The 12,785-nt window shown below is 46.1% G+C and overlaps 1 protein-coding gene across 2 annotated transcripts in view; it reads left to right on the top strand.

Moving 5' to 3' along the window:
• Positions 1-12,785, top strand: part of LOC120517738 (glucagon-like peptide 2 receptor) — a 40,331-nt gene that overhangs the window by 23,000 nt on the left and 4,546 nt on the right. For both annotated transcript variants that reach the window (XM_039740201.1, XM_039740200.1), the window contains exons 2-10: positions 101-197; positions 921-1,025; positions 3,224-3,348; positions 4,581-4,687; positions 6,348-6,504; positions 7,095-7,254; positions 8,768-8,828; positions 11,959-12,028; positions 12,361-12,449. In XM_039740201.1, coding sequence (XP_039596135.1) covers positions 101-197; positions 921-1,025; positions 3,224-3,348; positions 4,581-4,687; positions 6,348-6,504; positions 7,095-7,254; positions 8,768-8,828; positions 11,959-12,028; positions 12,361-12,449 — 971 coding nt within the window. The remainder of the gene's footprint in view (positions 1-100; positions 198-920; positions 1,026-3,223; positions 3,349-4,580; positions 4,688-6,347; positions 6,505-7,094; positions 7,255-8,767; positions 8,829-11,958; positions 12,029-12,360; positions 12,450-12,785) is intronic.

Below are 12,785 nucleotides of genomic sequence, written 5' to 3'. Positions count from 1 at the left end.
ACGGATGGATTGAAGCCATCAGTGATCAGTTAACGTTTTCATCCATCCATTTTTCTGAGGTCACATTTCACCCAGGTGACTTTCACTCTTCCTCCCACAGGCCACAGGGTCCCTGCTTGACCAGACGATCGGGAAGTGGTACGAATACAAGACAAACTGCACCAACATGCTGGCATCGAGGAGCCCACACAGAACTGGTGAGAGCCTTAGTGTTGTGATAGAGATGGGCATGCAGTGCCCTCTATACAGAGGGAATGGGGGTGTATGAGTGGATTTCCATGGGTGGGTTTAGGCTGCCCTCCATTCCTCCCAAGGCTTTGGGGGCAAGTGTGTTCATAAGGGAATTGTCAAGCATTTAGAATGACTTTGGAGGCTGGTGAGGAGCACACCAGAGGTGACCCGTCAGATTGTGATCATGTGGCAATGGGGACAAGCAGAGGCCCACCCAAAAATACAATAGGAAGACCTGAAGGCCACCAAAGAATGATTGGGCCTTCGGAGTTTACACACGTGGCCCAAGGTAGGACGCCAATCAGGACACACCTAATTCAACATACTGTACCCCCAGACGTGCCCCTCTTGCCTTATCACTCCCATTCACCCCATTAGAGTCCAGCACCTCATACGGCTCACCCACTGCTCCCATTGGACTCTTCAGCTGCTTATTATGCTCAACAACTCAGTCACCGCCCCCAGACCCTTCAAGTCCACTCCACTCCACAATGTCCCTTCTCCCAGTGACACACATCGATCTTTTTAAGCTGCTTGACTCACCCATTCACGTGTAACACACCTACTCAACATACCCTCGACCACTCAAACTGCTCACCCTTTGACCCCCATGCCACCCAGCACCAACAGTCAGCCTTCTTCCAGTTCCTCCATGCTGACTCTGCTCTACTGTATGTCCCCTGCTGCAGGAGTCATCTGCAATGGGACATTTGACCAGTTTGCCTGCTGGCCGGATTCTCCTCCTGGGAACGTGTCTGTGCCCTGTCCGTTTTACCTGCCCTGGATTGCTGAAGGTGAGATGTGTTCCGTGTTTCTTTAATGGCTTTTTAATAAGATTTTTCACAGCACCGCCACTTGGGGAATGAAAGCCCGGCTCTGGCTCTGAGTGTTGTCAAGGCGGCTTAATTATGAAGAATATTAATGCAAAGTACGAGCATCAAAGCCATTGAGCCGAGCTGTTGTGGAAGTTCTCAAGTCTGTCAAAGCACCGTTTATGGAGAGAAACGCGGATCTGGAAAATCTCAGGGAAAAGTCTGGGAGTGGAGGCGGCGCTCGGGCTTCAGTGGCGAGGCCTTGCAGAGACACAGCCGGCCTCTAGGGGTCTCGTGAGGTGGGCTTGGGGGGTCACACTGGACAGTCGACTGGGTTGTGTTGTCTGAAGAGCAGACGGCCAAAGAAAAGCTGAAACTGCTGAGCGTGTTGGGGTCTGACGTGCTGTGTGTTGTTGGGGTCACTGACTTTGGGTTGTGTTGTGTTAATGTGTGTCGTTATGTTGTGCTGTGTTAAATTATGTCCTGTTGCGTAGTAGCGTGTTGTAGTATGTCAGATTATGATAACCTGTTTGATGTTCTTATGTGTTACATTAGGTTGTGTTTTATGTTGCATTAAGTTGCATTGTGTGTTTTGTAATGTCGTACTGTATTGAGTTGTGTTAGCTTACATTGTGTTGTCTTGTGATGTGTTGTGTCTTTCTGCTGAAATAATAAGACGTGTCATTTCTTGTTGTTCCATGTTGCATTATGCTCTGTTGTATTTCATTATGCTACGCTGTGTTGTTATGTGTTGTGTTACATTTTTTTTATTGTATTATGTTATGATGTATCGTGTTACATTATATGATGCTGTTTTGTTTTACGAAGTTTTGCATCAGGTTACATTGTGTTAAATCCTGTTGTATTAATGGAATGATGGAATGCTGAGTTGTAGTGTGTTGTATAAGGTTACATTGTGTTATGTTGTGTTGCTTTATATTGTATTGTGCTGTGTATTGTTACATTATGTCATGCTGTTTTGTTTATTGCAGTGTTAGGTTACATTGTGTTACATCATGTTGTATTATGGTATGCTATGTTGTATTATATATGTTGCATTATGTTTTGTTGGACCGTGTTGTGTTACATTGTGTCATGCAGTATTATATCATGTTGTCTTAGGATGCATTGTATTATGTTGTGCTGTGTTGTGTTGCATTTTGTTGCTTTACAGTATTTTGTATTGTACCGAGTAGTGTTACATTATGATGTTTTGTTAGGTTACATTGTGTTAAATTGTGTTGTTTTAGGTTATATTGTGTTGAATTATATGTGTTGCGTTACATTATGTAATGCTGTGTTGTATAACGTGATGTTGTGTTATGCTGTGTTGTATTATGTTGGGCTGAATTATTCTGTATTATGCCAAGTAGTGTTACATTATATTGTGTTAGGTTTTATTGTGTTAAATAATGTTGTGTTGTATAATGCTGTGTTGTAGAAAGTTATGTTGTGTTCTGCTGGTTTATGTTGTGTTCAGTTGTGTTAGGTTACCTTACCTTGGGTTGTGTTGCATGATGTTGTTTTGTGTTTGGTTTCATTATGTTAAGTGATGTTGTATTGTATATGTTGTATAATGTTATGTTATGTAATGCTGTGTTGTATAAGGTTATGTTGTGTGGCATTGTATTGCGCTGTGTTAGGTTACCTTACCTTGTGTTGTGTTACCTTATGTTGTGTTGCATGATGTTGTTTTGTGTTTGGTTTCATTGTGTTAAGTGATGTTGTATATGTTGTATAATGTTGTGTTATGTTATGTAATGCTGTGTTGTATAAGGTTATGTTGTGTTGCATTGTGTTACGCTGTATTAGATTACCTTACCTTGTGTTGTGTTACCTTATGTTGTGTTGCATGATGTTGTTTTGTGTTTTGTTTCACTGTGTTAAATGATGCTGCCTAATGTTTTGTAGTGCTGTGTTGTAGAAGGTGACGTTGTGTTCTGCTGGTTTATGTTGCGCTGTGTTAGGTGACCTTGTGTTGTGCTTTATTACATTGGGTTGTGTTGTGTTTTGCTGTAATACGGTTAGCCCAGCGTGTGTGGGTGTGAATCGGTTTGTGTCCCATTCACATTCAACTGCATGAAGGCTGTTTTAGAAATGGATGGATGAAAGAAGCAGCGCTCCACTGCACACTTTTGTCAAGTTGTCGACAGCGCCTCTCACCGGCTCCTTCATTTCAGGGCGTGCTGGAAAGCTGTACAGATACTGCACAGAAAATGGCACCTGGCTGGCCGTAGGGGGCACCAAAGAGATTTGGCGCGATCACTCGGAGTGCTCTGAGCAGTACCATCACTTCCAGCAGCAAGTAAGTCGGTGCTTTGTATTTGTGGGACTGGCAGGAGGAGGTGGCACAGGAGGGCTTCATGAGCCACAGAAAACCTTGGGAAGTGTTGAGTTGAGGGCAGGAAACGTCAGCAGTTGGGGGAGAGCCTACAGCGCCACCTGCTGGCTCATTTCACTTTCTGCTCTGTGATGTTGCCTTTATTATGTGTGGCTTTCTTGCCCAGGCTGAGCTCCAGGATGGCACATTGTAGTTAGGCTGAGGTCACATTACGTGGTTTCCCTATGCCCTTCGACTGGCACCCTATGGCTGTTAGGCTCTGTACAGGTTTGCCACACCCTTACCAACAAGACAGGGTGCAAACCAGACTAAGAATGTGCACAGTAGAAACAGGTGCTGACGACAATAAAATGAAATTCAAATGGAATGTAAACTGGGGGCACCCAAACCATCAAGATGAGGCACGGTGCCCACTGAGCTGCGGCTTTGAACTTTGCCTGCTGAGTTATCAGAGGTCAGTAGTTGAGGCGACTAACACCATGGTGAGTTTAATGTGCTGCCAGTTTTATTTTGCGGTGACCCCCCTTCAGTTGATGGGGGGGGTCACGCTCTCTCCATTTGGGATTGGGAGACATCCCCGCCATATTGTTTGTAAGTACTGAGATGAGAATCCAAATCTCATTGGCTGTGACCTGACGGGAGACCCTTAAGAGATGTAGGGGGTCGGGGGTCCGAGAAAGGCACTCTATTGTTCTGACTTATTAGTTAACGAACACCTTTATCTGAGGTGACGTCATTAGTTTTGTTTCTTCTGTTCCTCCAGTTGGTTGCTGAGGGTCACATGGTGTCAGTAGTGGGATTTGAACCCTCAGCCTTAGAGTTTGAAATCCAAATGTCTTAACCAGTATGTCACAATATATCAATCCAACATACTGATGGGTTGGCATGGGGGCACAATGCTCATGCCAGGGACACCCCCCACCGTGGAGTTTGCACGTTCCTCCAGTATCCGTGTGGAGGTGTTGGTGATGCTCATTTGCCCCCCTCCTGATGCGTGTGATTTCACCCTGTGATGGACTGACACCCTGTCTAGGAATTGATCCTGCCTTGTGCCCGCTGCTTGCTGGGATAGGTTTAGCCTCCTGGCCTCCCAGCTCTGGATTTGAAAATGAACAGATCGATGGCCTGATTGAGCAAATGATGCGGCGTGAATTGCGGCCCCCCTCTGACGCCCTCCCGTCTGTCTTCCTCAACAGGAGAAGCAGCACGTCCTGCTGACCACCTTGCGCTATATCTCGACGATCGGCTACTCGCTGTCGCTGGTCTCCCTGTCGTTGGCCGTGTTCATCCTCATGTTTGTCAGGTAAGTGAGCCGCAGAGACCGACCTGCCCGTCGTGTCAAATCTCCGTCGTCTTGCTAATGGGGGAGTGCGGTGCGGCCATTTCTTTTTTTTTGTGAATTGTGGATGGCACACCCAGTCGTGGCAGCCGTTGGACACGTCCAGTTAAGACTATCAGTCCTATGCTATTGAGCTTAGCAGAACGGGCACAAGGGCCGCGGTGGCATGGTGGTTAACCCCGAGTAGCCTGAATTGGGGCAAGTGGGTCTGAAAAGTGCCAGAAAGAAGTACCACCACATTACAAACGTTTACTCTACAAAAAACGCTACAAGATAACAGGAAGGGGATACACGATAGATTTGTTTTCACTGTTTTAAAAATGAGGCCTTCGAGGTGGTGGCCATCGTTAGCGATTCATTCTGAACTCATTCGGCGATTTGATGGCAAATGGCGTCCCTGACGGCTTCAGGGTTTTGAGGTGGGTTTCTGTATTCCCTTCGAGCGAGATCAGGCGACATGAAGGCCGCGCAGGGACATCAGCTTCCCCGGAAACATCTCCCGTAAAACCTGCATGGGTCTCCGCGCAGGCCGTATGAGCCGTCGCTCCAGGCGTCCACCACATCCATTTCTCCAGCATTTCAATGTCACGTTCTGAAGTGACAGTGACTGTTGCTCCCCGTCACGTGACGATGGCATCTCCATGGACGATTTGCAGAGTGTTGGCATACAACTCTCGACGGCTCTGCCAGCCTCTCTCGGGGAGTTCCTGCACTGCCATTTTGTTGTTTGGGAAGGAAATGAAGGTCCTCGTGCAAAATCAGAGACGTGTTGGGAATGCCGAAGGCAGGAGCGCACTGAACATCTAGCAGATTGCAAAATGGATGCCCTGGCATCTTGGATGTTTTCAGGCGTTCGTTTGTACAGAGCGAGCACGGCCTGGAGATTCTCTGTTTAACGTTGCAATTTAACCACCGACTGATGGACTGTTTTCCGATTTGCTGAAGACGCGTCACGGAGTGATGATGGAGCAAAACCAACGGTGCACAGCGGACCAAAGCATGTTGGCAGCTGAAAACTACACTCGGCCCGCCACTATCCTTGAGAAAGCAGGTACTTCATTTTGGCTCACCCTGTATGTAGTGTTACCACTAGGGGGAGTTAGCTGGCAAGTAAACAGAACACAGGCCTGAATCCCCGCCCCAGGCACTGCCAGTGCGGAGTTGGCATGTTCTCCACTTGCTCTTGTGGGTTTACTTCAAACTGCTCCACATTTGTCCTCTTTCATGCCAAGGACATGCAGGTTGCTTTGACTGGGACAATCCTCCATTATTTCAGTGTTAAGGTGACTGCTGCATTGTGCCTGATGCTCCTGGGATAAGCTTGGCACCCCTAAACCCTGAGCTGGACAAAGCAATGCGCCATAATGGGTGGGTGGGTGTGAGAAGGGAGTCTTTTGGTATCTTGAGCCCCTGCCTTGCTCATAAAGAGTGACTCATGCCAATATCTGACAGTAGTGACTTCAATTATTCCCACAATCCACCTGTGACTGGATTCTTCTTCTTCTTCTTCCTCATTTTGTGTATTGCAGCAGTGGCCCGGGGCTCAACTCGTTCCTCCATTACATCCCGTATTTTTTTTAAAGAAAGTCACCCTTGTTCATTGTGTCTCCCTTTGTGTCTGCAGTAAGCTCCATTGCACCCGCAACCAAATCCACGTCCACTTGTTTGCCTCCTTCATGCTGCGCGCCGTGGTGGTCCTGGTGAAGGACCTTCTCTTACACATCACCTACTCTCAGAGGCCCACTGAAGAAACTGGATGGCGTTACTACTTCAACTCTGAGGTCAGCAGCACACGGGGTGGCGTTCACTGGTGTGTGAAGTGGGCTGCGAGCAGTGTTGGTAATGTTGATGATAATGAAGTGGCATTCACTCTCTAAAACTGTACGGGACATTTGCTCCCAGGGTGGCACGGTGGCGCAGTACAGAGACTTGGGGTCGCTTCCCGGGTCCTCCCTGTGTGGAGTTTGCATGTTCTCCCCGTGTCTGCGTGTGTTTCTTTTTACAGTCCAAAGACATGCAGGTTAGGTGCACTGGCAATGTGTGCTTGGTGTTTGTGTGTGTGTGTGTGTGTGGTGTGTGTGCCCTGCGGTGGGCTGGCGCCCTTCCTGGGGATTTGTTCGTGCCTTTAGGATAAAGCGGGTTGGAACAATGACTGCCTGATTGACGTTAACTCCCATGGTGTCAGTAGTGGAATGTGAGGAGCATCGGCAATACAAATGAACACTGGGGGGCTTTCTCAGTCCAAAACTCATCATGTAAATGTAAGATATTGGACTGGGATATGGAGTGGAAATGGCAATGAGGGAGCTGAATGTGTGAAGTGTGGCAGAGCTGCCCGTGTGCCGACAATGACGTGATTTTATTCCCGCAGATCACGGCCGCATGCCGTGCCACGCATGTCTTCATGCACTACTCTGTCGGCGCCAACATGTTTTGGCTGTTAGTCGAGGGCCTCTACCTCCATACCTTGCTGTTCTCATCTGTGCTTTCAGAGACGCGGCTCATGAGGAAGTACATGCTGATTGGCTGGGGTGAGTAGAAGATGTAAGTGGGCTGCGCCCGCATTTAAGGTGGCAGCCAATGATCTCTGATCTCTCAAGTGTATGCAGATAGGTGTAAGCGATGCGGTATACACACGTACCTGATTAATCCCATTCAGGCGTATCCAGCAGTGCCCACTAATGGTGCCCGTTCAGAATCGTCAGTCAGCATGATGTCTTTGGGAGGTGGTGGAGGAAATCCGAGTCACCAGATGAAAATCCCCCGAGACAAAGGGAGAACCTGCCAGTTCCATAGAGAGAGCCCATTAGTCACCCACGAGAGCACTGCATGGTCCAAGGGGCTGCCTGGCACCCATTGCGTCCCCGCAGCACTGCTTTTGAAAAGTTGGTTTTCAAAACATGGATGGCTGGATCTGCTTCACTTCTGTTTGGGTCTTAATGGGCCTCAGACCCACAGCCTCCATGTCAGTCAATTGTTTTCTTAAACCCAATGGATACCCATTCAGGGTGGTAGAGCCAAACCCAGTGTTACAGGGTGCAGGGCTGCAAACAACTCTGGGTGGGATGGCATGGCAGTGCAAGGCAATGTATTATGGGAAAAAAATGCACTAGGAGTGATGTAACTCTGCACTCCAGGAATCACATCCCCGGGGTCACCTTTATAGCGCCGTGCAGGCACGGATGGCATTGTTTTCCTTAAAGAATATCTCACTTTTGCTATAAACTGGTGGCACCTACCAATGGCAGATCTCAACCAACTTCACTGAGGAGTTGCCCACTTGGCATAACTCCTTGTTATACTCCACACGGGCCAACAGCATAATGCTAGTGTGAGGTAAGACCCTGAACCCACTTCCATAGGCCCACTTTAAATTTACATAGCGCCCAACATGGATGATGCAGCGAGTGTCTTTACACTGGCCAACACCAGTCTTCATTCATGTTTACCCCTACAGGAGCCAACACCATAATGCCAGCCCTAGGACTGGGCACAAATCTTTGTCCCACCATAAGTTTATACAGTGCCTTACATGGATGGCATAGCAGTTCTCCTTTCATTTACTAAAACACTGCCAGTGCCTGGCCGGGCCCTAAGGTGGCTTGATAGATGAGATGCCCACTTGACCTGGCATGCCTCCTTTTTAGGGGCAGACATTATAATTTGAGTGTGAGGGTACGTCCTGAAACCACACCCATAAGCTCACCTTGAAAGCATATAGTGCCCCCCATCGATGATGCAATCATTCTTTTAACGTTGACCAATAGCAGGCTTCAAGCTGCTGCCCCTCAGCCATCATTAAGCCAGTGAGAGAGTTTGCCTTGAGTCTGTATAGTGCCCTGATCGCAATGGTTCCTTCCATTTATTATACGCGGATGCCGAGTGGCAGACATACGGACATTTCACAGATGTAGATGTGGCAGTGTGAGGATTGGCCCTGAACCTGCCATCCCAGATCCTCAGCCCCTCGTCCCTTTGTGCCTCTTGCCACCATTGTGCTCTTATCTGTACTGACTCCATTCCTCTTCTCGTGTTTCTTCCAAGGCTCTCCGGTTCTGTTTGTCGTTCCCTGGATCACGGCCAAAGCTTTATTGGAAAACGACGGGTGAGTCTTTGTCTTCCGCGAAATTACTAATAACACGCCGTGAACGTGCGCCCTCCATGTACCCAGCGCTCGTGATGATCCTGCACCTCTGTGGGTGGACGTATTGGCAGACTGATTTCTTTTTCATTTTCATCCAATTTAACAACAAATTAGCATAATGGCATCATAATTACAGGCTCTTAACGAGTTATTAAGTAGAGATAGGAGCAAATGGCGACAGCTCGATTATCTAATTAGCTCTGACGGCCACCCCAGCAGCAAACAGTTTGATAAAATGGAAGAGGGAGATGGCACCCAAGTGCCAACACTTCTACATGAAGAAATTCTACAGTCACGCAGTAGGGGCGCCGCCGAGGCACCTGGATGCTTTATACCGTACAGCGTATGAAAATGAGACGGCCATTGTCATCCGTTTATGGAGTGGCTCAGTGGCTAGTGCTGCAGCCTCACAGCAAAAGAGACACCAGTTTGAATCCTAATGTCTCCTGTGTGGGGACTGGACATCTTCTCAATGTCCACTGTGGGTGACGGGGGCGCTCTTGAGCTCTCCCATAACGAATCCTGGCGGGGCTGAAGTGCATGCAGGGGTTTTCCTCCAGGTACCCCCCAACACACCCCAAAGATGGTTCAGTGAGATGGCCTGGCATCCTCTCCAGGGCTGATTCCTGCCTTGTGCCCAGCACTGCCAGAATGAGCTCTACCCATCACCACTCTGAAGTGAATTTTACAGGTTCAGTGACGGAGAGATGACGTCTATCAAGGAATGTGTGCATTAAAACATCATTCTAATATTGTTGATCACCCTGTAAACGTGCAGGATGCTCCACCCTTTTGTCAATTGCTGAATGCTATAAAAATAAATTAAAAAAGAAAAACATTATGTTACAGTTAGTTATCTGAAATAATAACATATATGAGCATGAACGTGGCTGTGTGCAGGACCTGGCACCCCATCCAGGGCTGGGTCCTGTCATATACACCAGTGCTGCTTTCACAGTGCTAGGGTTTGAAAATGGATGGATACTTTTCATAATTAAACATAAGAGTCGACATCCGCCCTAAAAGAAAAAGTGCCCGTGAGTCTGTCTGCATGTCCATCCAGTTTCTATGCCTCTGTCATTCCAGGAGAAGTTGCATTATAAACATGGGTAGGAATAAAATGCACAGCAGTTCTCATTCTAACAGGTGTGTCACAAACATTAACACTGCTTTTACAAATCCCATAACAAATGCCATGTAACAGAATTATATGCATTACATTTGTCATTCCAACAGATGGCACTTCACAATCATTGGTCGTAATAAAGTGCATTACATTTGTCATTCCAACAGATGGCGCATCACAAACATTAACACTGCTTTTACAAATCCCATAAGAAATGCCACGTAACAAAGCTATATGCATTGCATTTGTCATTTCAACAGATGGCACATCACAAGTATTTGTAGTAAAAAATCCATTGCATTTGTCATTCCAACAGATGCTACATTGCAGAGGTTTGTAGTAATAAAATGCATTACATTTGTCATTCTAACAGATAGCATATCCCAAACATTTGTAGTAATAAAATAATGCATTACAATTCTCATTCCAACAGATGGCGCATCACAAACATTAACACTGCTTTTACCAATCCCACACAAAATGCCACATAACAGAGCCATATGCATTACATTTGTCATTCCAACAGATGGCGCATCACAAACATTTGTAGTAATAAAATGCACTGCAGTTGTCATTCCAACAGATGGTGCATCACAAACATTAACACTGCTTTGACAAATCCCATAACAAATGCCATGTAACAGAATTATATGCATTGCATTTGTCTTCTAACAGATGGCGCATCACAAACATTTGTAGTAATAAAAAAATGCATTACAATTCTCATTCCAACAGATGGCGCATCACAAACATTAACACTGCTTTTACCAATCCCATACCAAATGCCACATAACATAGCCATATGCATTACATTTGCCATTCCAACAGATGGTGCATCACAAACATTTGTAGTAATAAAAAAATGCATTATATTTGTCATTTCAACAGATGGAACATCACAAACATTAACACTGCTTTTACAAATCCCATAACAAATGCCATGTAACAGAATTATATGCATTACATTTGTCATTCCAACAGATGGAACATCACAAACATTGGTAGTAATAAAATGCATTGCACTTCTCATTCCAACAGATGGTGCATCACAAACATTAACACTGCTTTTACCAATCCCATACCAAATGCCACATAACAGAGCCATATGCATTGCATTTGTCATTCCAACAGATGGCACTTCACAATCATTGGTCGTAATAAAGTGCATTGCATATGTCATTCCAACAGATGGCACACTGCAAACAATAACACTGCTTTTACCAATGCCATACCAAATTGCATATAACAGTGACATATGCTTTTATTTCTACAAATTTTATTTGCAGGTAATTTTATTACCTGCACTGGCATCTGCAAAGCTTGTCATTAATTGTCAGTATTCTGATATTATTAAGAGAGCATCTTTCACAGAAAAAGTGAATTAAAAGGTAAATGACAGAGGTAAGCATTGAAAAATAATGCAGAAAATAGGAGAATGTTTTAATTGTGTATAAATGCATATACTGTACAGTATATCACAAATGCAGTTTTCTGAAAGCAAAATAAATGAAAGGAAAGCTAATTAAATAATGAGATCAATTGAAGGTAAGCTGGTTGGAACATAAACTGCAGCCACAAGGGGGCCCCCCAGGACTGACCTTGAGGACCACTGAATTAGGCTACGGTATGCAGCCCCACTCACAGTTCATGTTTTTTTTACAGCCGCTTTCCTAGTAAATCCTGTTACAATGCAGAGCCGAGAGTGGACTGAATGTCACGCAGATTGGAATGAGCCCCTGCCACGCATGTAAAGAAGCCCCTAAACGGCAAGGCTGTGATTGGTGGAGGAGGCGGTCACATTTTAAAAGCAGTCCAGAGTAGGCGGGGCTTTGCTCTCAATTTGAATACTTAACTCTGCCTCTGGTGCTTCGTCTGGCCTGACACAAGAGCACCACCTACTGGCCAAGCTGCAGAACAGCATTCATCTTTCATCTCACCAAGTGAAGTCTTTTCTTTCATTTCTAGGTGCTGGGGAACAAACATTGACATGAGGATCTGGTGGATCATCAGAGGACCCATGATGCTTCCTTTTGCAGTAAGAACTGCTTCACGGTCAGATGATTGAGCCTTGCTGGTCTTTGACAAAACATCTTATGGGGGGTTCATCCAGCATGGAAAGTAACTGAAGAAGATCTAAACAGGCACCGTATGTGGAGTTGTGGGTGGGCATGTGTGTGGTAGGCTGGCACCCCATCCATATTTGGGGTGCATTCCCACCTTGCACCCAGTGTTGTTTCTTTGTATTTTGGCCTCTAACCATGAATTTGATGTATGGTTGGAGTGACTCCATCTAAACTGTCTAAGTGCTTCACCATTTCCAGCTTTGCTTTCATACTCAAATCTCCTTCATTTCATTTTCTTTTGCAGGTGAATTTCATAATATTTATCAAAATCCTGCGGCTATTGCTGTCAAAGCTGAAGGCTCATCAGACTCCATTTAACGACTACAAGTACAGGTAGGTGCGGAGCGCTGGCTCAATTCGCTCTGTCACTGCTGGCACATCTGGACAGAGTGGTCACTTCTTGAGATCCACCTCCCTAACATTTGCCCACTACAACCTGAACTTGTTGATTCATGGACTCCACGAGGAGCTGACGGTGCCCATGTCGACTGCAGTGTGTCATCTCGCCAACTGTGGTGGATCGCTTAATCTGTCTGATGCTACTGTAGCGACCACAGAGTCCATTGAAGTCTTCCAGAACATTACTAATGTTTTATCATAGAGCAGATGCCCACTGATGGCATCATGGGTATGCCACCTAACAGCTGACCACAGTAAAGAGTAATATCT

The sequence above is a fragment of the Polypterus senegalus genome, chromosome 17 (genome assembly GCF_016835505.1).
Source record: "Polypterus senegalus isolate Bchr_013 chromosome 17, ASM1683550v1, whole genome shotgun sequence".
Lineage (NCBI taxonomy): Eukaryota > Metazoa > Chordata > Cladistia > Polypteriformes > Polypteridae > Polypterus > Polypterus senegalus.
Note: the sequence above shows the minus strand (reverse complement) of the source record. Positions and strands in the feature narration are given on the sequence as shown.